The sequence below is a fragment of the Emydura macquarii genome, unplaced genomic scaffold, assembly GCF_026122565.2.
Source record: "Emydura macquarii macquarii isolate MOO-44397 ecotype Brisbane River unplaced genomic scaffold, CSIRO-AGI_Emac_v2 contig_2297, whole genome shotgun sequence".
NCBI lineage: Eukaryota > Metazoa > Chordata > Testudines > Chelidae > Emydura > Emydura macquarii.
This window is the reverse complement of record NW_027132434.1, coordinates 1,000,168-1,024,763: the sequence shown is the minus strand read 5'-3', so window position 1 is coordinate 1,024,763 and position 24,596 is coordinate 1,000,168. Positions and strand designations below refer to the sequence as shown.

At 38.8% G+C, this 24,596-nt stretch overlaps 2 protein-coding genes and 1 long non-coding RNA gene across 4 annotated transcripts in view; 2 read left to right on the top strand and 1 right to left on the bottom strand.

Annotated features, from left to right (window-relative positions):
- Positions 1 to 5,280, top strand: part of ORC3 (origin recognition complex subunit 3) — a 92,237-nt gene extending 86,957 nt beyond the window's left edge. The window contains exon 17 of one of the 2 annotated variants that reach the window (XR_010922075.1): positions 5,008 to 5,050. Coding sequence is in view for 1 of the 2 variants with exons in the window: in XM_067560710.1 (XP_067416811.1) it covers positions 5,008 to 5,031 (24 nt within the window). In the remaining variant the exon portion in view is untranslated. Of the gene's footprint in view, positions 1 to 5,007 lie in introns of both variants that reach the window. The other variant, XM_067560710.1, reaches the window with a different exon arrangement.
- On the bottom strand, positions 670 to 24,111 carry AKIRIN2 (akirin 2). The gene is made up of 5 exons (XM_067560717.1): positions 23,474 to 24,111; positions 4,786 to 4,929; positions 3,942 to 4,091; positions 1,697 to 1,768; positions 670 to 1,363 (listed from the first exon to the last, which is right to left on the bottom strand). Exons 1-5 carry the CDS (start codon positions 23,679 to 23,681, stop codon positions 1,353 to 1,355), a joined length of 585 nt encoding a protein of 194 aa, XP_067416818.1. The 5' UTR covers positions 23,682 to 24,111; the 3' UTR covers positions 670 to 1,352.
- Positions 22,821 to 24,596, top strand: part of LOC137161454 (uncharacterized) — a 34,201-nt gene continuing 32,425 nt past the window's right edge. Inside the window, exon 1 of the long non-coding RNA XR_010922076.1 lies at positions 22,821 to 22,900. This is a non-coding gene — a long non-coding RNA (uncharacterized lncRNA). The remainder of the gene's footprint in view (positions 22,901 to 24,596) is intronic.

The following is a 24,596-nucleotide window of genomic DNA, read 5'->3' as shown; positions in this document are numbered from 1 at the left end:
TAAAAATAGAACTATTGGCATAACTTTGGTACTAGTGATGTTGCTACTCCAATAAATGAGGATTCATGAGAGATTGAAGAGAAGAGGAAGGCTTTCCAAAAATGGATGCTGCTAAGAACAGTTAGAGCCAGTCTGCCAAGCAGGACTTAGCTCACATCCCAACATCTGAAAATTTAGAGTCTTAACCATTGCAGTTCAACTTTAAATACAAAAATAAAACTAAATATGCCTTTTCCCAACGCAGTAGTGAGGGGTGGGATGTCAAGATCTACAATGTGCATACAGCAACATCTGGTTACTGCAGTTTAATCAAAAGCTATGTTTTAAACAGCTTATATTCCTACAAACAGTGAGAAAATAGCCAGGTCTGTCTTATGAACAAATTTCTTTATCACTGAAATCTGGGGGTGCTCAGTAAGTTAGTAATATTAAATCAGAAGCTTTTGGTCAGTGAAATAAAAAACATGCTTCCACATGAAGCAACTCATCCAAATTTAACAGAGGAGTGATCTCTTAACCTTTGCAGAATTACTCCATATTTCCATCCATTTCCCTCTTCTAAACTGAACTCCCATCTACTTCAGTTGCTAGTAAATAAAGTTTTCATTTAAACATGAATGAATTTTATTCATACACAAAAGTGCCACCTGCATATTAAAACCAAACAGATTAGAAGTAAATGTTTTATTCTTCCAACTAAATTCCAGTACTACAAGGGCAGTAAAACAATGATACACTGAAAAATTGCAGCAATAAACATTTGTTAAAGACTGATAGAATAAATAAAAACTACAAAAATGAGAAATCATATAAACCCATTCTTAACCCCCAAAAAAGTCATGGAATACAGAAATGCCCTCCTTCACTATTTCACAGGCAGTACTGTGGGCTATTTGCTTAAAATTGTCCTGGGATTACATTCTAATTTAACTGTGATTACAGTTTTGTTGTAGTGCACAGTTATGAAAACCACACTAACTTCAGTCAGAAGTGTCATTCTACATTTTTATTTACACAAACCAGTGAAGGGCAAGTTCTAGAACACCAGCTTTAATCCTTTACTTTTTCAAACTTATTAACATAAGAAGCCAAATCGTAATGATACAGCAAATGAGGCCACTGGTATTATTACAGGTAGCAAAGGTCCACATCCAGGTGGTACTGACATCAGGGAGCACTCCAAAACCAGTTGCTGCATAAGAGTGGTTGCCACTGACAAAAGCTTGAAATAACCTGTGTTCACGGGGGGGAGAGAAGGGGAGAAATATGGCATTGCTGCAAGTCTTTACTGGGACAGCTTGCAACAATTAAACAGGGTGTATAGGGCAGCCCACAAATGCAGAAAACATGATTCATGAAACATCTGAAAAGAAGGGGGGAAAAGAAAGTTAGTGCCAAGATAACAATCCAAATCTAATATAAATCAGTTAAGAAAACAATAGCAAAAATCACTTTACAATGTAAATCCCCCATGGCTTCCAGGAAGCAAAGTTTTCTGATGCATATATACTGCATATTATACAGCACATTTTCATTTCACCCTAAATTCTCCACAGCATCTTGAATGTAAACATTTTAACTTAGTACTTTTCAGCTGAAAACTAGACAAAAAACAGTGGTACTACCAGCTGTTTTAATTACTGAACACTTAAGAGTTGCAGTGCTCCTGTTGAATGTTAAAAGCTGAGATACTCACAACTAGCAGGCTGTTCTCCATATCGTCGCATGATCTGATCATGCGTGAACTTCACAAATGCGTCGTATTGTTCTGCAAACATTAACAGTAGAAGTGAGTGTACCAAGTTTAACTTCGCAAGAAAAAAAGGCAAGGCTTTCTTTTTATGCCATGCAAAATAGATCAATGAAATAAATGTTGATAGAGTAGATAGGGGTCAAGTACGGATTATTCAACACTACCATCTCATGTTTTATCATTCCCCTCAAACTGCACGTCACAAAAAAGGGACAAACCCACAGCTGGCTCGCTGAAATTAGTTTTAATGACAGCTTGCAGCGCTACATTAGAACACTGGGCTTTTCTAGGTTGCTTTAAAAGTAGATAATCACCACAACTACAAAGGAATGAGAAATATCAGGGTGCTTAAGAATGCAGCAGGTGACATCAGTATATATGTTATTACCCTGTGACCTGAATCGAACACTCTCAGACCTGGAAAAGGTTTTACATAGGGAACTCCAGAGTAACTTTCACAGGGAACAGAAGAGGACTAAGGTTTTTAGCCAGAGCCCTACTGAGGCTAGAATCTCTGAATGATCCTAAGCCTAAGTGAATGCTAATTAAGGTTCCAGGTGAGAAGCTGCAGGTAGTGGAGATCAGGAAGACCCAAGGAACTCCACTGAATCAGGTTCATTAACTGGAAGGTTCCCTGGTTTGTCAGACACCCATACACAATGGAAGATGGAAAAAAGGAGCTCTCCCACAAACTATGAAGAAACCCTAATACTCATAGAAGTAAAGAGAGAATCTGAACTTTGAAAAGTACCAAGAGGTGAACAAGTCCCCTTAGGAGGAGAAAGCCATTTGGTTAAGATCAGTTAGAGAATTTCCCAAAGTCGATTCCTACTGATTTATCCTTTCATACAGACTAGCTATCACCTTGGAAAGGATGCATCTTGGAAAGGGATACAACTTAACTGGTCTCTTGCTGAGGGACTTGCTCTGGGTTTTAATTTAGCACTTCCTTCCTCAGAAGTGCCTATATGTTATAGAACACTTGTCCTGGCTCCATATATGGATGTGGTAATATTATCCTATAGCATTTCTAACACCTTTTTCGTAACCTCTGCCCTAAAAGCATACTAATCACCATATAGGCTCCCTACCCCAAGATATTAGTCTCCACTGGAACTCTGACAGAGACATTGTCTACTAGAGATTTGCCACAGAAGTGGTTGTCATGCAGACAGTCTCCCTAGGATGGAAACCTCTCGTTATCCAGGATACAAATGTGTAAACATTCTGGTCTTAAACTGGGCTATTATGATAATAACACAGTAGAAAACACTTAGGAAAGAATGCATCTGATGATCTTGAGGGAAACACTCAAGTTATACAATAGGTACTACAGCAGTAGGAAGCCATCCACCTCATGCAGGTATTTAGGAATACTGAGGCCACTTAAAAGTGAATATGGTAGAAAAATTACTAGTTACCTCTGTATTTTTACACTGCTTTGAGCCTAAAGACGTGGGTCTAAGACGGACCTGTAGGGTGCCCATCCACAAGGACAGTCAAAGTTCCTTGCCTCCACTAATTGAACTACCTATAAATGAGCCAGCAATCCAGCACAAAGAACATGGAATGAATGCAATTACCCACAATGAAGAGGGGTGCAGAAGCAGAGGAAACAGACAAACCACTGTGCAGTAAATAGGAAAGTAACTATGGAAAAGATCATAAGCAGTAAACATTACTGGTTGTCTGTTATGGATCAGGACTGGTAAATGAGAAACCTCTAGTGCCAAAGGTATCAGCCCCATGCACTTATGTCAAATGCAAAACTCCTGTAAAAAATAAAGGAAAAAACCCTTCCCCAAGGAAAAAAATTCCTTGCAAATGGCTCTTAAGAAAGCAGAATAGGAAGCCATTTTCTCTGTGGAGGCAGAAAATGGGGAGGAGATGGTCAGCTCAAATATGCCAGCAAGAGAAAGTTCTATTTGAAATAAAAATTCTGCTTCCACCAATGGATGGTATAAAATCCCTTAAGTTATAACTTCTGTCCAGAGCAGCACAGAAGACAGACACTATGTTATCACCTTTGCTATGTCCAGAAATGGAAACAAATTTTCAACTTGGACATCTCATTTCTTAGCCAATATAGGTCAGGCACATACAGAGCATAACATTAAAGTTACAGAAAATACTGTAGTTGCAAACATATTAATCCGTGTTTTCAAGTTACTTTTAATTTTTCACACACCTGCAAGTTTTGTGGTCAAAATTTCTTCATACTCTTCACGGATTTTCTCTTCACGTTCTTTCAGCAAACGTTCACAGATCATTCCAACTTGTCTGAGAGTAAACAGGGGCTGTTCTTTTTTCAATGGTGATGATGCTGCAGATGAAGTACCTGTGATTAAATATTTATACATAAGTAATTCAAAATCATTATTCAACATCTTCCAATTTTGTACATCATCTCTTTTACATTAAATGTGCTCTCCAAACAAAATATTTGGCAAAATCTTGCTTTAATTTTTGGATACTTTCAAGTTTTATCGATACCGTTAATATTTTATACTATCACTTTAAAAGGATGTAATTTAAAATTAGGCTCTCAGTTCAGCATGCTGTAAGGATAATAAAAGCTTAAAAAATTGTTAAATAGTGTTTGCTACATGCAAAAATGGACTATTGCAGCAAAGAAAAGACATCTGACACTGCTAAAGAAACATCTTCATTAAGGATCCTAGGCATTCATTATGAGTAAAGTTACATCAGTTTTTAAAGTATCAGTTGATCTTTCTGTAAAGACATCTGCTGTTCAACAGCCTAGAAAAAGTTTGTTTGCAGGATAAACAGAACGTTTTACTGGGAATAAGCTAACAAACGCTTCTTGGAGTGTACTACTTTAATTCTTCTAATCAAAAGCTGGAATTTGCCAAGACAACATTAATGCTTGCAATGAATTCAACATCACTGACAGTGAGGATATGCCTTGAGCAAGAGACAGTTCACTGGGAATCAGACAACATGAGAAAAGTTATCTACACACATGGAATTATAATGTATATATCAAAGTTGCACAGAATTGTACTAGATACCTGGCAAAGCTGGTCCAGTAAGGAGAAATGCATGTGGCTGTGCATCAGTAGAACAACATGGATCTGTCTGCTGGAAGCTATTTTCTAAGTGTCTCCTCTTCTGCATGCGTTTGTACTCCTGTTTTATGTTGTACAGAATTTGTTCTAAAAGTAAAGTTAAAACAAAAGTTAACCTAATAATGACTATTTTCAGTATTCCTCTGAACTGTATTTCTATTTCAGATACAAAGCATCCAGGAGAATTAACAGTATCAATAAGCGTGCCTAAAACTTTTTTTAAAAAGTGATATGTGTAGTTTGCAACCCATTAAAGGGCTATTTTATCAATTATATTAATTTGTAAAATGCAAATATAAATAAAGAATCTGACATTTAAAGAAGTTCATTTCATGAAACCTGGGAGTTTCAGCCTTCCAGTTCTAACAGCATTACCAACCTTCTGTTGACATATTTGATTTTAATACAATTATTCTCATTACTACCTCTCTTCATCTCTGACCCTACCTTAAATCTCATTTTAATCAAAAGTGGATATCTGCAAACCTCCATAATTAGAAAACAATCATTTGAAAGCACAGACTCCAAGCTTTCAGACAGCATGAAATATTGGTTTCTAACTGTTTTCAGAGAGACTAATGACATGTTGGATCTTAAATGGGGAAGAAAATAAGAGTAATCAGAATATGATTGTATAGTGGGGCTATTATCTTGAGACCTGCCAGGACTATAAACTGTTAGGCAAATCAGTACAAAAACTTTCAGGATCAGAAGCTTTCTAAGCCATGGACTAGACAAGTAATATTTCATAGATAAAGTTTTGCTTTCTTTTGAAGGAGGATGACAATTTGAGTTCAAAATTTGCATAGTTTGGTAACATTTAAGTACCTGTAATAATCTAACCTCAATAATTTAAAATACAGCAACTGAAAAATCATCATTCAAGGAATTGTGAACCACTGGTATATATGCTCTTCTAAACATAAAAAATATGCACACAAAAAACACAGTGTAATTTTACAATTATACCCCACACGAATTTTTTAGTGGCTGCATATTTAAAAAAAATCAATTTAAATTACACTAACTGCTATCCCATTACCTCAAGTTACTACTATACAATAAGAAAATACTAATTCTTACATGTTTTACTAGTTTGAATTTTATTTCAAAATCCGGGATCTGATAATCTATAGAAGAAACATACAAAGTGTTATCTAAACATCCCTCCATTACCCTCACCCCACAAGTCATTCCTATGTTCCCCTCTATAATTAAACAGTTACCTCTAGCAACTTTCATAGGCAAAAAGTTCCCATGAGCATCAACACCTGAATTAGGCAACATAATACAGGGAACTACATACACCACCCCAACTTCACAAGACACAAAAAGCTTCAAAGGCAATTAAAAGAAAAAGCACTGCAGGCTTTCTGCTCTTTAAAAAAAGCCTCCAGATGCTACAGGCCTAAACACACCCCTCTCCCACAGGCATTTTTCAGATTTCTGCAGGTCCAACCACAGCTTGAAAAATCTACTGCCCACAGCAAGACGCTTCCCAGGATGATCATCAGCTTCTGTACAATCTAGACTTTCATTTTACAAAATTAAGTTTCTAGTCCTTAGGGCAAAGATATCTTTCCAAATATCAACTAAACATAAAGCGATTGAATGCTGTTTCTCTGAATCCACAGACATCTCTAGTCAGTATATCCCTGCTGCTCCTCAGTGTTCTGCCAAACTGCAACATGACTATTCAGTTTTCACTGCAGCTGTACAGAATCCTGTGGGCAACACTGTATCTAAGCACCTCCTAATGGATTAATTAAACACTACTGTCCAGTTGGTAAACTGTGGCACAAAGGCTTGTGACTTGCTCAAAAACAGACAGGTCGGTGGCAGAGCCAGCAAGAGGAAACTGATCTTCTGATTCCTGGTCCAAAGGTTTAACCACAGCACTATTCTTCCTTTCAGATTTTTCTCTCCCCTTTTCAGCAGTCAGAGGGGTTTGAAGGCTTCAAATATCAGACACCTCCTAGCCTGAGGTTACAAAAGACAGATCCCCTGGGCAGGGACAATGTCAGAACCTTGGTAGGTATCCCCCACACCTTCAGCAAGGGGGCTTCTCACTTGGATTATACACCATGATCTATCATACTGTAGAGTATTAAAAAATTGGAGTGAAGCCAGAAAGGAAAAATATAATGAAAGCAAGAGACATAGCAAGTTAAGCTCCTAATCCATTTCTAAACGTGTATGTACAATGGCTTACAATGAAATATAGTACAGCAGACGCTGTGAAATTGTGGTCCAGGAAGCCCCTGCTGGCCACCATGGCGCTACGGCCTCATTTCCAACTGCTAAGTTACATTTAAATACTTTCCTTGATATTGCTTGTATAGAAAAGTAAGTGATGCAGAAGTTACAGAGATGTTATGCAATTGTGAAACGGAGGACAACTGGTTCATAAGGAAGCCTGAATTACAGTGTGTTCCGGGTTATAAAAAACATGTATTGCAGCAGTTCTCAACTGTCTTGGGGCTTGTCTACATGAACAGTCTGTGACAAACTCAGGTGTGAATCTACTCTAGCCTGATGCAGTTTAACTTTTCATGTGCACCTGTTTCAAGGAGGACTAGATCAAAGTGCATTTAATTATTAATGAACATCAGCAAAATCCATATGGACAGTTAGAGACCACAGCAATCTAGTGCAGGGTATATTCCCACCCCCAGCTTTCCACAGTCTAATGTAAGGGCTAGTCTACACTTCACTTACAACGACAGTGTTGTCCACACAAGCACTTATGTTGGCAAAATTTATGTCACTCAGGGGTGTGTTTTTTCCATATCCCTGAGCGACAAAAGTTTTGTCGGCTTAAGTACTAGTGTAGACAAAGCCTCAGAGTTCATCTAGACAAGCCCCTACAGTTTAAATTCCATGAGCGTGGCACCACATCTATTTCACTCTGGCTAGTTCGTGTCAGGTAAACTTTAAAGCTCTGGGCTCACCAACTATACAGACATCAATTAAACTTCAAACATGACAAAACCACAACAGAAGTTTGCAGTTCTGCAAATAAATATGAGGTATACACAGAAACTCTCTCTCAAATGCAATTATGAATATAACATAGGTAACTCCCTTGTCTTATTTTATAAAAAGGATAATTTCTGAAGCCATCTCAGCCAAAACAGTGTAACTTCTTCCTGTCCACCACAAAACACTAGAACAGCAAACAGGAAAAAAAACAAAACAAAAAAAAACAGGCTTTATCCAATAACCCCTCCAAAATAATGGAATAAAAGAATCCCACTCAGACTCAAGGTATTGGACAAATACCTAAAAAGCAGCTACACAGTAATAAGGATAAACAAGCTAGATTATTCCAGGTCCATTACACAGCAAAATAGGCAATATGCATGCATACAGTGAACAATCAAAACTAATACATTTTCTCCTCTACTGTCCAAGATACAAGGAACTCAAAGAAGATGCTATCATTTCTGATAGATAAAAAACTGAAATATTTTCTCAATGGAATGGTTATGTATAACTTTGGGACGAGTGATGGCAAATAGCACAGTGGACTGATTTAACTCAAAGCAATTTAAATCACCACATTTAATTATTTAAATCAGCAAGCAAGAAACCTTGATTTAAATCACTGATTTTAGTCTTGTTTTGCATCTGTACTTATTTTTCTAAAGAAAGATTGATTCTCATTGTTTGGTAACCATTAAAACATGCTGATTTGCAACTAAACATCGCCTTTGCACTAAATTTGGTGCTTCTTTTTGCTAACCAGGAAGATACTGTATCCATATGTATTTAACCAATTATATGCTTAGCTCACACTTTATTCAGATTAAATTTTTGTATTTTTATGATGTTAGAAAATGGTGAATGTTGCATTTCATTTATTAGATCAATTTTTACTTGTGATTTTATCAAGCTCTATTTAAATGGAAATTTACAATTAAAAAAGCACATAATAGCAATTTATAATTATTAGTTCAGTAAAACTACCTTACATGTGCTGGATAAGGAAAAAGTCTCAAAACATGTTTTGCACTCAGAACTAACTGAATTATTAAACAAAGCGATTATCTGTAGTTAATGAATTGAACTTATTGTTTTGGTCACCACAGCCTTCAAGATTTTATTTACTAGTAAATATCCTCACACACGTAGTTTTTATTCACAGATTGAACAAACCAACTTGCTTTCTTTTTCAACTCCGTTTCTCAATTTTGAACTAAACCAGTTGAATAAACTAAAAATACTCTTTGCACCTGCAGAAGAGCCTATTGCTGTCAAAAACTGATTTAGCAGCACCACAACAATCTCTGTTCCAGGTGCTTAGTTGGGCCAGAGAGAAAATGATTCTATAGCCTGGTGATAGGCACTTCATGGGGGGGAGGGGCGGGAACAACGACCATCTGCATTCAGGTCCCTGCTCCAAATGAATATTTAATTTTTATGTAAAGTGGAACAAGCTTCTATACAAGAGACTGAGAAAGATAACCCCAAAATAGCGAATATCCCAGTGATCAGGGCACTCCCTCTGTGAAATACCCATATTTAAATCCCTTCTCTGAAACTGGCAGAACAAGACACTGAACACAGTTCAGTTAGTTAGAGCACTCCCCTGGATATAGGATAAAAAGGGGCACAACCGCTTCCTCCTCTATTAGTTTTGTGAATGGTGTTTTCATAGTTCCTTAACTTTAAATGAAAAAACACATAAAAATGCCCCAAAACAAAAAAAATTGTCATGTCTATCCGAAAAGGTATTTTAAAAAAAAGTTTTCTGTTTGACCAGCAAATTGCAAAATTATTTGCACAGCTCTAAGTGTAGGTACTGGAGTTTAAGCCACAACTAATATGGTATCTTATTTCATTTGTACTGAACCGCTACAGGCCACAAAGTAGTGAAAATTAAAGCCCTGATTCCATAAACATGTAATTAGGTTCATAACATGAACAGTCTCCCTGACTTCCAGTCATGTGAATCATGGGCCGTGTGCTTATAATTTAGCATGTGTCTATATGTCTGCAGCATCAAGGGCTAGCTAAAATAGTTTTTAATTAAAAACTTCTTGGTCGCACAAAATCTCTGTCACTTCAAGATAAAATTGCTTTGATGCTAACGGTGAAGTTATTTAGCTTCCAATACGTCAAGAATTAGTGACTTTTTATACATAAGCCAAAAATTTCAAAAACAGGAGCCTAAAGTCAGCTCCTAACCCCATATTTAAGCATTTATGGGTTGATAGATGGTGCTTCTGAAAATCCCAAATGACTTTAGAGCACAAGTCCAACTGATATTAAACTTAAACATTAAACTGACATAAAAAAGCTTATGCCTGCTGAAATTAAATTTGTTAGTCTTTAAAGTACTACAGAACTCTCGTTGTTTTGACATTAAACTGCGCATCTTGATGGAGGAGTTAAAAACATGTCAGCCTTCTTGATTTGTGGAAGTTCAATAAACAGAAAAATGGTGTTAACTGCAAATATAGTAAGGGCTATTTGCCTTATCAATGGTGTTTGAATTTGTTGTTCTCACAATAAGGATGTTAATGAAGCCATGGGCTTTGTCATTTCAGCATTGATGAGAATTATAAGTGTGAAACTTCTAAGAAGGAGAAAAAAAAAGTAAAATCTGAAATTCTACTAACAATTAGGGAACTAAAAAAACGAGTACAAATAAGCTACTTTAAGACTATAAATGGGAAGAAAGCAAGGAATGAACAAAGTTTATATTAAAAATCCAATATTTAAAATCCATTTGAATAAAAACTAAATTTCTTTTTAAAAAAAATGAATCGCTGTCTTTATCTACCCAAATATGCTTTGTCTTAACTAAGATTAGAAAAAATGGTCACATTTAAGTCGTCTTTAGATACCACAAGCTGGCTAAGCCCAACTGAAACTTGACCTTTTTCCTGGTGAAGACAAGGCCAGAAAAACAGCAATTGCACACACAGAAAAGTAAAATTAAGTATTTTTGTATTTTAGCTACCTTTGAGGCAATTTAGCAGTTGGAAGAAACCAATATCATGTAATCACACAGCTCTGTGGACCACCCAGTGCTCTACAGATCAAAGTTTGAGAACATCTGGTTTACACAACGGTCTGAACAAAGTGCTTATAGTAGATTCAAGTTTCACAAACATTTTGAAGTAAATTTAGTGCTTTATAGAAGGTCAAAACATTAAAATAATTAATAGTGGATTTCTGTACCCAAAGAAAAAGGATGTCACAGACACCTACAGTGTAAGCCTTTGCACTATATGCTTCAACCAATACATCAGTTTAGAAATCAGGCTGCAGGTTGGGATAAGTGAGGATGGGAGAGCTACTGCCCATGTAACTGATTGAAGGGAGGGAGGATGGAATCAGAGAGCCACCATTTCTAAGGAACAGTGTAGTTACTCAGCTTTATAATTTCTGACAGTCTAACAATAGGAAGTATACAAGGTAAGTCAACATTTACACAAAAAATTACTGCATTTAAACTCAGACAAAAAACTAGTATTTCCCATCTCCCCCTATTTTCAATACAGAATTAGTCAGCTTTCTGTCCTAATTTTCCTGCCTATCAGCAGGAAAATAAACAGCATCCATTAAGTTGAGTGGGTTGACAGAAAAAAAGTGAAGCTTAACCTGAACGTATAACACTCTCTCAATCCCCCATGTTTCCTGACCTATGCTATTAGCCAGCCTACCAGTCCCTTATGCTCCAAGTTACAAGTTCATTTGCTACATATATCCTCACATTATTGAAGAAAGCATCCACTAGGCACTTCTAAATGTCATCTCTATGTGCTCTGCCAATACTGCCATATGACTTCCTATGCTAACAGGCTAAATAATCATTTCCAAACAGTGTTGGATAATATGCATGATTAGGGTCAAAAGATATATTTTAATTTAGAGTTCTTGTCAGTCAGTCACCCCACCCTGGCGAATAATCAATCATTTAAAATTACAGCTGCAAATAAAAAGGCAAAAAATGGATGGGACACATTTCACTATTCTCATTATGAAGACTAGAGTTACATTGTGGTGACACTCTTAAATGTCTTGATCACTCACTTTACTACATGCTAGTGCCAAACCAAAGAATGAACGTTGGGAAAATCAAATAATGTGAACTAACAAAGCTATCCCAGCAAGAATGAACTGTGATGCTCTCTGGAATAAGTGATCATTTATAATACTATTGATATAAATATTGCAAAATTACAATGAATTTTACAAGATATGCTATGTGAGGTACCATTAGAAAGGTTATAATTTGCTAACTATGATAATATTGTTTATATGTATGTATCAGTTTTGTATTATCAGTTCTAAATGTGTGGGGTATATTTATATTTCAAACTTGTGCTGTGTTTCTGGGTGACAGCCCCAGACAGGATGGCAGCAGCACTAAGCCTGCTTAATGGCCCATCAAGGGAACCCAAATGTACTATCAATCCAGTGAAAGAACCCCAGAGCTACACCTTATGAGTCACCAGGATATGTAAGAACATGCCTTTGAAGAAGAGACTCTGAGGCGTTTCCATCCCATGTGCCTGTTTTTGAGACAAAGGAAGTACAAGCCTCATGGCAGAAACTATAAAATGCAGCTTCACCATCTCCACTTTGTCTTCATCCCTGCTTCCTACCTACCTCTGGATCAATACTCTACATCTGAAGTTGTGAAACAAAAGATTGAGACCCATCCAGGTATTGGATGTACTCCAGAGGAGCTGTACAAGCCTGAACACTCCACAACTCTGCTGAGAATCTGATATATATGGACTTTGAATTCATTTGTATGTATCTAATTGCTCTGACCATTTAACATCTCTTATTTGTTTATTTCCTTTTATAATAAACCTTTAGTTTTAATTACTAAAGGATTGGCTGGCAGTGTGGTATTTTGATCCAAACTTATATTGATCTGGCAATGTGGTTGATCCTTTGGGGATCAGGAGAACATTTCTGGTAAAGGGAATAGAGTTTATATAACTTATCTCTTTACTAGACCAAGTTTCTGATTGGGAGCCAAAGATTGGAATGCAATGAAAGGGGCTCTATATTTCTTGTTGTAACTTCTTGATAACCAGTGTGGGAAATCAGAAGCAACTGTTTGTGACTGGTCAGGGAATCTACCTTGAGTGTTACCTACCAGTGCTGGGAGAATCTGCTCTCCTTTTGCAGCCTGCTCTCACCTTGGAATTTTCAAGTGGGCTACCCTAGGCACAGACAGGTCACACTAACCAATAAGTTTTTAATTAAAAACCATTTTAGCTAGCCCTTGACTCTTGCTTCGCTGGAATCTTTTCTAGAACTAACATGTTGTGTATGTATATCTTTATTTATAAACCAGGCCATCATGTACATGGCAGTTTACAATGCACATTAAACAAGTTAAAAGAAATATTCCCTGCCCCAAAGAGCTTACAATCTAAACTGACTAGACAAACAAATTAACTCAGAAGGGAGCAGTGGGAGCAGGGGAGAGGTCATTAAACCCCCTCCCCAAACACAAAGATGCATAGCCCTTAATCCCTTGCTTTAAGAAATAAAAGTAACACCTACTACACCCCAACAACTCCCCCATCCTCAACAAAGCAAACAACCCACATTAAATGCCTATGTAACTAAACTTCTACTCGTCCCCCTCAACAACAATTCCCTTCATAACTCCAAGGTATCCCCAGCCAAACCTGGCTGCTAAGTTTATTGTTAATGGGGAGGTGTGACATCACATCTTTGTAGCATCCCCTCTCTTCCACCTCCTGCTGCTGCTGCTTATGAGTCCATTGTGTTTACTGCAGGGAAGAGAGGCTGCCTCCTCCATGTGATCAAGGAGTCTGTAAGGGTCCTGAGGCGGAGAGGACAGCATGTCCAAAAACATTTTGGCTGGCTGGAATCTTCTGGAACAGCAGCCATTAGAAGTAGCATTGAATGGGTTCTGCTTGATTGAAATAAAAGATATTTCAGAAGCGAGAGAATATTCCAGAAGTATTAAGATATCAGTAACAAAGTATGCAAGTCAAGGAAAGTCAAAATTAGTTGTACGGAAATTTTTTACTAGATGTGAATGTGGGAGACCTGTTAAAGTGCAATTGCTGTTCTGAGTATGAGACAAAAAAAAAAAAAAAAAAAAAAAACCCGAAGAAAAATTTGTTGAATTGTGATGCTGTGTCCAGTTACCGTCAAAGAGAGATTACTGCAGTCAAACAGCAAGAAAAGGAAAAATGGGCTGCACTCAAAATTTGTTTTCGTCTGTGTATTCTCCTTCTACTTTGTCTTTGGCAGCAATATAATGAAGCGTGGAGTCTTCTGACGAAGATAGTGACATGAGTGATACTAATTATATTTCTTCATCTTCTAATAAGAATTTTGCTACTCTATCTGCTTCGTGATTGAATACTCCTGAAAAATCTTCAAACGTTCATTAAATCAGTGTTATGAATCTGAAAAATGAACCTGACCATACCTTTGCTAGATGTCTTTATACCAGCAATACACCCATTTCAAAGAATTGAAAATCCTTATATGCTAGGATTTTTTCAGAAATTGCATCCAATTTAAGGAGTTCCAAGTAGGAAATGGCTTGCAAAGTCTTCTGAATGTCAAAACGGATAATGTAATAAAGGCTTGGTGTTTTTATTGCACAAGTGTTTCTAGTGTCTGATGGATGAAGCAATGCTTGTAGTGAAGGTGTCATCAACTTCATGGTTACAAATCCATAACCAGTATTTTACCCACTCCAATGCACAACTGAGCAATACATACAGCCCAAATAATACTGATCAACCGCAAAATAAAATCAATGAGTTGGATACACTGAAGGTTATATCTCAGTTTTGGCAGACAACATGGCTACCATGAAAGCTGCTTGGGCTTTGTTGATAAATGAGTATCCACACCTTCTGCATTATGGACATGCTTCCAATGACAAAACTTTTCATTGGTCACATTGAAGATATGACAACTCTTTCATCACACGTAAAAAATGAAAGCATCAGCAGCCATTTTCCAGTGCCATTTAGTACAGCACTCAATTTCATCTTTGAGTAATCCTAGTCTTATTTGATGGGCACCTTCTATTAAATGTCTCAAAGATCTTCAAATATGCAAGATGATATCAGTTGCTGTTGAAAAACGGGGTGCAGGGGTAATTCACACTGACATTCTTGAAGTCGATGTCTTTTGGGTGCAAAACAATTCGTTTCACTGCTTAAACCCATAGATCAGTCCACTCAGAATATGGAATGTGATATTTTTACATTGTGTGACACCAAGAACAAGTTCTTGAACATTACACATATTTGTGAGACTACTGGACACTTACAAAAGAGTAAGAGAAAAAGATAAACAAAACAATAAGAAAGAAAAGTCAATCTTGCACATAATGCTTCCTACTTTCTTGATCCTGGCTTTCAGGGCCAAGACCTTTCTGATGATGAATTCAATTCAACTTGTGACCCGATAGTGGCCACTGCAAATTAAAAGATAAACAAATGAGCAAAATTCTGACAGAAGTAGCAGACTGTAAAGCAAGCAGCAGCCCATGAAGTCATAAAACAACATGAAGTGCAATCCCAGCAGTTTAATAAAAACATTTGTTCCATCATGGTGGACAGGGTTGTGTCTTCCTTGCACTCTTGCTATAGTGTCAAAAACTAATTTAAACACTTCCATGTACTACTGCTCTTGCAGAATGAAATTGATTGGTTTGGGGAATCATCCATTTAAAACCAGAAACAGATTCAAGATCTCCATGGTCCAGAACTCAGTGATCATGTATCACAATTTAAGGTTAGCAAAGAAAATGGCAGATGAAGACCTGATTATTTTTCAGACTAAGAGGAGGAAGGAGATGACAAAAGATGTTTAAAAAATTTTCCCCTTGCCCACCTAACATAAGGACATTTAAAAATTATTTTTCCTTTATAATTGCTATGTTTATTTTATTTGTTTAAATTTTACTTTTCTTTTGTAACTGTTCAGTCTTGAATGCTGTTCACTTTTAAATACCCATCTAACATTTCTAATTCTTTTTTTAGAACTTAATTTCATTGTATTTTGCATCTCTGAGTTAAAATAACAGTTAATTAAGAAATAAACAAGAATAAATGGACATAAATCAGACATCAAGAATGGTAACATCCAAAAACCAGTAGGAGAACACTTCAAACTCCCTGGACATTCAGTAACATACTTGAAAGTTGGCATACTTCAACAAAAAACTTCAAAAACAAACTTCAGTGTGAAACTGCAGAGATGGAACTCGTATGTAAACTTGACACTATCAGACTAGGTCTGAATAGAGACTGGGAGTGCTAGCCCACTACAAAAAATAATGTTCCCTCTTTTGGCATTCACACCTTCTCATCAACTATTGTGAATGGGACTCATCCACCCTGATTGAATTACCTCGTTAACACTTGTCCTCCTCACTGTGATGTAACTCACCCATCCCTGCATGTATATATATACCTACCTAACTGAAGTTTCCACTTCATGCATCTGACAAAGTGGGTTTCTGCCCATGAAAGCTTATGCCCAAATAAATTTGTTAATCTTTAAGGTGCCACAGGACTCTTGTTGTTTTGCTGAAAACAGACTAACACAGCTATCCCACTGGAACTCAATTAAATAACTTGTTTTTGTAATTAGGCATAAGATCTAAGACTAAGCCTTTTGGAGACCATAAAGCCATACTCTTGTTACTGTTTTAATAAAGTAGTGCTTTAAAATATCTGACCATTTTTTGACATTATCTGACCAACTGTATTTGCACCAGTCAAATGCTCAACCATATTTAGAACCTAACCAATCCTGAGATTTTCTTAAAGGAGACAAGTAAAAAACTTAATTATGACGTCATCTATATATATCAAAGGAGTAAGAAAGATTTTCAGTTCCTTTTTAAATGAACTTTTGTACAGTTCAGTAATGCCTAGTTACTGTGATCTCACTTATTTACAAACCTTTTCACTAGCTAAGGCCTTTGCTCATTTGCCTTTGATTTGATGCCACCACACTTGATTCCGGGATCAACAGCCAAGTTTTCTTCTATGAGCGGTTATCCTATTTCACCATCTAGGAAGCTGACTTGGGAGAGAAGTGAGTTATCATTTGAGGCCCCACTGTTCTTCATTTAGCAACATCTCCACTCCAGAACCTGCCAACCCAACCGAGATATCTTGAAAAAAAATGAATAAAGATGTGGATTTAATTAATAAAGATGTGTAGTACTGTGTAAGACAGACTGCACCATTATCAACATTTTATTGTTTGACACTTCAGAGCCAGTGCCTACATTTACAAGACCAACAGCAGAACCTTTCAAGAGACCCAGTGGTGCAGAACTAGCGCCCTCCTGAGAACCAGTTATCCAGAACCACAAATTAATGAAGGTTCTGCTCCTTCTGCTTCAGGTCTGGCATTCACATTAGCATTAGTGCGTTTTGCAATAATGTGACATTTCAGAAAATCCTAGCTCCCTGAGTCAAGGAATGAAAAATAATAGAATAGGCTGAGAAAAATAATAGAATAGGCTGAGAAATATGCCCTACAAATGACAATTCTGTATTTTTCTACAATCACCATAATTGTACGTGTCAAACCAGAAGCTAAAAATACAGGATTAAATTCAACATTTAGGCTACGTCTGAGGATGAGCCTATTAATCATGTCACACACTGTATGATGAAATCATTTTATGCACCTATATAAAAAGACTCAAAATCACCTCTCAAAATGAGGTAAACTGTTTTAACAAGCCCACATACAGCCAGTATATTTTCATTCAGGGAGCAAAGCTATATGGTACTGGTGCATGTTGAAAACCATGGCATGTTGCCATGATAATCCAAGGACAAACTGTCCTGGTAATGAGTGCATGCACAAGATTGTTTTTCTATTTGAATTCTGCTTACTGGTAGTAATAACATGGTATATCTCCTCTTAAGGCCTTCAAGACTTGCTAGTCTTGGTGCTCAAACTTGTACCCTGCCTTTGCCTGCCTGCTAGGCTTTAGACAGAAGGATCAGGTTTCCTGAGCCGATAGCTCATACATAGGTCAAAGGAGAAAGACAGCTTAAGGGAAGATTCAACAGAGTTATTCCTAACTAAGTATGCCAATTTCCTTTTCTTGCATAATTTTTAGATTTTAACTGGGTATAGATATTATAGCAGATTTTTTTGTGAAAGATCAAGGATCATAATGAATGGCAAAGTCCTCAACTAACTTCTGTTCATGAATAAAGATTCAATGATACCACAAGTGAAAGACTATTTACCACCAATTTTCCTTTTCTACATTTACCCACAGTTACTAGGGACATTTGCAAGAAATGCAGACTTCTGTTTTCATAGGAGTTCATCTCTCCTTGCTTGTTTTTCACTTTTTCAATGTGAGGAGAAGGGCAGGTGAGGAGAAAGTTAAAATCCCATTTTTGAATAATTTAGTACTCACAAAGGATGAGAAGAGGTACAGCACTGTCAGGAGCTATACAATATTCTTCAGCTCAATGTACTTCAATCCTAAACTACAGTTAAAGAAGAGAAGATGTTTTTTTTTTCTTTTTTAAAAACACTTGTTCGATTAGTGACCTCTCTGCCAAGGCTACAAATAAAGGTGCACATAGCGATTGTGGTTTGTGATGTGGATGTGTGACTATTGAAAAATATATTTCTGATATGTGGGAAATTGAACTCTCTTAATTAGTTTCATTCACTACCAATCTCAGCCTAGATTTGAACCAATGACATCTGAAAATGAGAGGCCTTGTATTCCTATGGCTATCCATCCCCTATAATCTTTGGTTTGTGATATCAGTAATTACTAGGGAAATGCTCATGAGAATGATTACTTCAGATGGAAAATAAACTGCAAATACAGATGAACTCAAAGATCTTGCTCATGTGTTTTTAATAGAGATTTTTCAGGCTATTTCTAAATACAACATTTTTCATGATTTTATAAGGTATAAGCTGCTATTTAACCTTTGAAACAGCCATTATCATGAAAGAATGCTCTTGAAATATGAGTTTGTTTAAAGGTACACTATGCAATCTAGAGCAGAGATGCAGAGAAGTCATCTAAAGTTACACCATCTATGTTAAGGAGATTTAAAACAACTAGTGACAAGATATCTGCACTATATTTTTATTGCTTTGGAATCTGTTTCATACCTAAAAGCTTACGTTTCAGAAGAGCCTGTAGCCAGTACAATCTAATCCAGGGGTTCTCAAACTTCAGGTTTGGACCCCTCAAGAGGTCATGGGGTTATTATGGGGGAGGTCGTGAGCTGTCAGCCTCCATGCATGCCATGACTGTGGCTGCCAGAACTCGTGCATGGCTGATAAGCCACAGCCCTTCAGACCTGGGTGGCTGGATGCTGACGGGGTGCTCTGAAGGCAGCGCCGCCCCCAGCAGCAGCGCAGAAGTAAGGATAGCATGGCATGGGTGGGGTCATCACAGCCTCAAATATTTTCAAAGGGGGTCCCAGCAAAAAAAAGTTTGAGAACCTTTGGATTTACGCTTTATTTTCAGAATCACTGAACTCACCCAAAACCTTTTAGTTAAAAAGACCCACCCTCTGATCTCTTTTTGAGGTACTACAATAAGCATGTATTCTAACTCATGTTACTTGGAAATCCTCTACAAGAAAGTGAGCACCTCTGATTATTCTTTTTTGTTTAATCCCGGCCCTTCAAACACCTTAACGATAAATTATAATAAAAAAGTGTGCTCTGTCCTTTTAGTTACTTTATATATATATATATATATATATATATATATATATAATACACATACATACATACATACACACACACACACACACACACACACAATATTCTTACCTAGTCAAATCTTAACTAGAACATATGTAACAAGGAATTTCAGGCAAGGAGTACAAATATTTTAATTTACTCAAAGGGGGGGGGGGGAGAAGGGGGAATCTTACTAACATTAAGTTAGTGTAACTCTTTGCCTACCAGAATTGTTTCATGTAAGTAGCATTGTCTGAACACTGTGAATAGTGGACAGAAGTTAAACTTTTAAACCAAAGGTTAATATAGATAATTCCTTTAGATGCACAACACTTAATGGTATGGAATGGAAGAATAATTCAAAATAGTCATAACACTACTAGATACAAAATCTATAGGAAGTATAGATGAGAAACCACAAAACACAATTCAGCTGCCAAATCCACTGAGAAACTAAAAATGACTTAACAGCTGTCCAAATAACCACAAAATATTAAAACACTCCTCTGGTTATATATAATTTTCATCCTAAATCATCCCTCTTCCAAATAGATACATCATTTATTTGCCTATGAGCATTTTATACTTAATTTAAGACAGCTGGTGTCTCGTCTGGCTAGCATACGTGTGTTCTTGTAGACACCATTTGCCATTCAAGTTGCATTTTGTTTCCAGATAGCACATTTGTTTCTGAAAAGATCAATTAAGTGTTGAAATATTGAGATGCACATCCACAAACTGAAGTTAAACTACCAGGACTGACAGTTAAGAAAGAATGTATTTGTTTTAAGTACCACCATCTTGATTTAAACAGCAGCATCAAGTTGTTTTACACACACAATTTAGGTTTCAAATTACTAGAAATATTTTAATTAAACAAAATTTAAAAACAAAGGTTCTAGCTTCAAGTGTTGAAAATCCAAGCACTATGGCATTATACTTGAGAAACAGTAAGTGAAATTAACTGTTACTAAACTAACTATTGTGAGTAAATTTCATTCTCCATAAGAAGTGCAAAAATCAAACAAGTAGTAAAAGTGTGGGTTAAATATACATACAGGCACTATGACTCTTTTGCAGTGTGCCTTTAAAAGCAAAGGCTCTCGTTTTCAAATACTGTACTAGCAAGAAAGACCAGAATAATAATAAAATTTAGAAATGTTACCTACCACTACATTTAGTGAAAAGCATAAAATTAGACAGAAATCCAATATTCTCAGTAAACACTAAAGAGATATGCAAAGGAAAAGCTCCCATTATAACAGCATTATAGAAGTTTTATGTCAGAATCCACCCGTGGGTGAGCATGTATAACTTCCAATTAAATTGAGCAATGTTCTTGTTCAAGACCATTCAGTAATGCACAGAAACTTTTTTTCATTTGTACCTTATCTTTTACTATATTATAATTCACAAAGCCACCATAATTAGTCTGATAAACCAATTTCATTTTCAGACTAAAACCAACTACACTTTATTAAAAATCTTAATTTAGAAACTAGTAGTGCAAAACACAGTTTAAGGACTACCTACATAACACTATTATTTCTAATGGGAATTAAAAAACAAGTATGATGCAATTACAATGCTTGATTATTCAAGATTTTAAGAATTGAAATTCAGACAGTTGTGTGAGATTATAGACAATTGTTGACAGAACATCTCTTTTTAAGTTTTATTTATTTTTGAAGACCATTTAAAAATTGGTGTATGGATACAAATATCCATAAAGAAAGGCTGATGTTGAATCTGGATTAGCTGTACAGAATTACCTAGATACTGGCATTTCCCAATGTAACCAATGTATTAAAATAATCCTTCCTCCCTTCTTAAATTTGTTCACTTCAAATAAATGTACTGGATTATTGTACATATTCTTGCCATTACAGAATCACCGTTCCTTATTAATTTGTGCTTTTTTCAAAGGAAGGATGAGGTAGGGACCCATGACAGACCAACTACATATGCTCAACGTTATGGACCAATAATAAATCTTAGTCTCCAAGGCCCTATAAAGACCATTTAGCATTAAAATAGAAAATGGTTTTAACCAACACCCATGCCTTGAAATTGTATTAATTCTCTCCAGACCTCTTAAGTAAGATGCATTACTATTACAGTGCAGTGTCCTGACCAGTTTTTTTAAGCCATATTTGCATTAAATATTCATATCATGGATCATTCCATTCCTTAAAAAACTATCCAACTGAAACGTTAGTATTTAAACAGTAATTCGTATTTTAAAAAGACACGAACTCAACTTATTCTTAAAGATTACATATGTACAGACATTTAAATGCCTTTATGTAGTGTCATCCTTCACATAGCTGACTGCTAATCCATTCAAGACCCCTTCTAAAAAAAAATAAAATGTTAAGTCATTGTCACTAAATTTAAGAAACTACCGTTTTTCTATATGTATTATATTTTTCCTTAAATGCAATCTCTTTGTGTTTGACCATAGCTTATAGAGTCAGAAGTATTTAGTCAGGGCCTGCTGTCTATGGAGCTAAGAAACTATAGTAAGATCAGAAATGTCCCACTAACAAAGAACTTAAAACTACAATTTAGCAGTGGAAATGTAAGAATTCAGCAATTTTTATCAAAAGAGTAACAAATTTAAGTCAAAGGACTTGAGTTAGTGACAATTTAGGAAAGGCTTTTTCTGCACACAAAGGAAAGATTTACACCTCAGCAGCACCACAACTCATGACTGCATGCATGGATGACAAACGTTGTGAAGTGCATTACTGGAAGCTGTAGGCTAAAACAGAGAAGCCAACAGACTGCACACCCAGCCAAAATTTTCTCCTAGATTCATTTGTGAAATTGATCTAGTTGCTTTTTAAATTGAAACAACTGCACAAACATGCCTAGAGCTGAGTCTTGGGGCCACCAGTTGAATCTTCTCTTACTTGTTAAGAACATGAAAAGGTTTCTTTCCTTCCATCTTTGTGATGGGAGAGGAAGCTTGCTAATTCCATTTTATTTGCCCGAAAGCAACTCATGCATTTAAAGACAATCGCTTTCATCACTTGACTTTTCCATGAAACTTTAAAGACACCACAGACTGTCATTTCTGTCCCTGCCACACACTAGGCGACTGGAAAAGGCATCTTTCCTTTGTTGTATCCGCTTTTGCCAAGTGGCGTTTTGTGGGTGATTGATGACAGGCCATGCTTCCCCCCCCCCCCATGTCTGAACAGCAGGAGGGGAGGTGCCGCCGCTTGCCTCACTCAGGCAACCCTCGCTCCCGGCGCTAATGGCTGCAACAAATCGATCAAGGGGACCAGAGAGAGACCTCGAGCCCAGGCACCTTTCCAGGGTATGATCACGCCTCCTCCACGCCCCTACGTACAGGCTCACCCCCCTCCACCCCCAGGATTTCCGCAATTTGACTCGCCCTTGCGGCTCCCCCAGCCACATCCAGCCGCCCCAGGAAACCCTCCACGTCCGCCTCAGCGCAAAGGAACCGGGCCCCCCCCCGCACCTCGGCCCGGTTCCCCCTGCCTACGAGTCCCCCGTCCCTTCCCAGCCCGTTCCCGACCCGTCGCCTCCAGCCTGCACCCACCCCCCACCCCCGACGTCGACCCAACCCGCCCCTGCCCCCTCCCCCTCTGCTGCAAACGGCCATTTCTATTGTGTCGTCTCCGTGGCGATGCCAACCCGAGACGGAATCGCCCCGTCCGAGCCGCCGCCGCCGCCCGAGAGAAAATGGCTGGAGGGGACTCGCCACCCAGTGCCCAGTGCCCCGCGCCCCTCCCCAGGGCCGGGTTCCCCCGCCATCGCCCGCGCCCTCCCGGACCCCCACAGGGCCGAGGGACCCTCCCCCCACCCCCATTTCCACCCGGCACCCCGCCCCCCCCCCGCGCCTCGGGGTCCCCCGCCCGTCACCCACCTGTGGTGAGGCGGGAGGACACCTCCCCGAAGGGCGAGGGCTCCATGCGCAGGTATTTCTGCGGCGAGGCGGCGGCGAAAGAGGAGGAGGCGGCGGCGGCCGAGGAGGCCGGGGCGGACAATGGCGCACATCGCCTCCGCTTCGGGGAGGCCGGGCTCAGCAGAGGGTCGAAATCCAGAGTCCTTTTCAACGTGGCGCCGCAAGCCATGGCCGGGGGGCGCTGCGGAGACCCGGGGAGAGCGGGGGAAGGGAGCTCGGTGCGAGGGGAGGGGAAGACGGCGGCGGCGGCGGCAGCAGCCGGCCCAGCCCAGAGACGCCTTCCCCACCGTCTGGGGCGGCGGATGGGGGGGAGGGCTGCGTCAGGGCCTCCGCCTCCTTCCTATCGCCCTCTCCAGGGAGCGGCTCCGGCCCCCCCTCCCCCGGCGGCTCCTTCGCCGGCGGCTCCGCTCTCCGCCCGTCCCGCCCTGGCGAATTCCGCCCCCCCAGCCGGTCCCCGGACCGTGGCTGGGCCGCTGGTGCGGAGCTGGGCTCGGTTCGCCGGCCAGGGGCCACCGATGAAGAGCGATGGCGGGGGCCGGGGCTGAGCGGCGGCGGCGCTTCCCTCTGTGACTCTACCACACCAGCAATATGGCGTCAATAACAACGCCGCTGATTCAAAAACCAGCCCCCGTCACTGCGCCTGCGTAGCAGGGGCGGTGGCCGCCGCAAAGGCTCAGGGGACTTGTGGTTTTTTACCGGCTTCCCCGGCGCTGTGCGAAGGCGCTCCAAGGGAATGGGGATGAACTACACTTCCCGCCAGGCAGCGCGCCGGAGTCCTAATTTCCGGGTTGGATTTAAATCCCACAGAGGCTGCAGTGTGGGATGCAGGTTAAAGGACAAGTTACCGAAAGTGGCAGGCGGCAACCTTATATGTCTCTACAGTGCAGAGAGGAGGCAAATAACAATCGGGCAGGGAAGGAAGGAAGGAGAGCTGAGAGAAATGTAAAAAACACAGTTGCATCCTGTAAAACAGGCCTAACGCTTGAGGGAAGGAGGAGGATCATATGGCAAGATTTCCTGAAATGCAAAACAGATCAGGAAGATAAAGAAATGTAAAAGGAAGAGGCCCTCTGAATGTGGTTGG

Excerpts from the sequence above, each read along its gene's own strand:
- AKIRIN2 (XM_067560717.1), bottom strand. The coding sequence starts at position 23,681 with ATGGCTTGCGGCGCCACGTTGAAAAGGACTCTGGATTTCGACCCTCTG. Across the intron at positions 4,930-23,473 it reads GTCCTCCCGCCTCACCACAG|AACAAATTCTGTACAACATA; the intron begins GTGGGTGACGGG and ends CTTTACTTTTAG. Across the intron at positions 4,092-4,785 it reads TACTGGACCAGCTTTGCCAG|GTACTTCATCTGCAGCATCA; the intron begins GTATCTAGTACA and ends ATTTAATCACAG.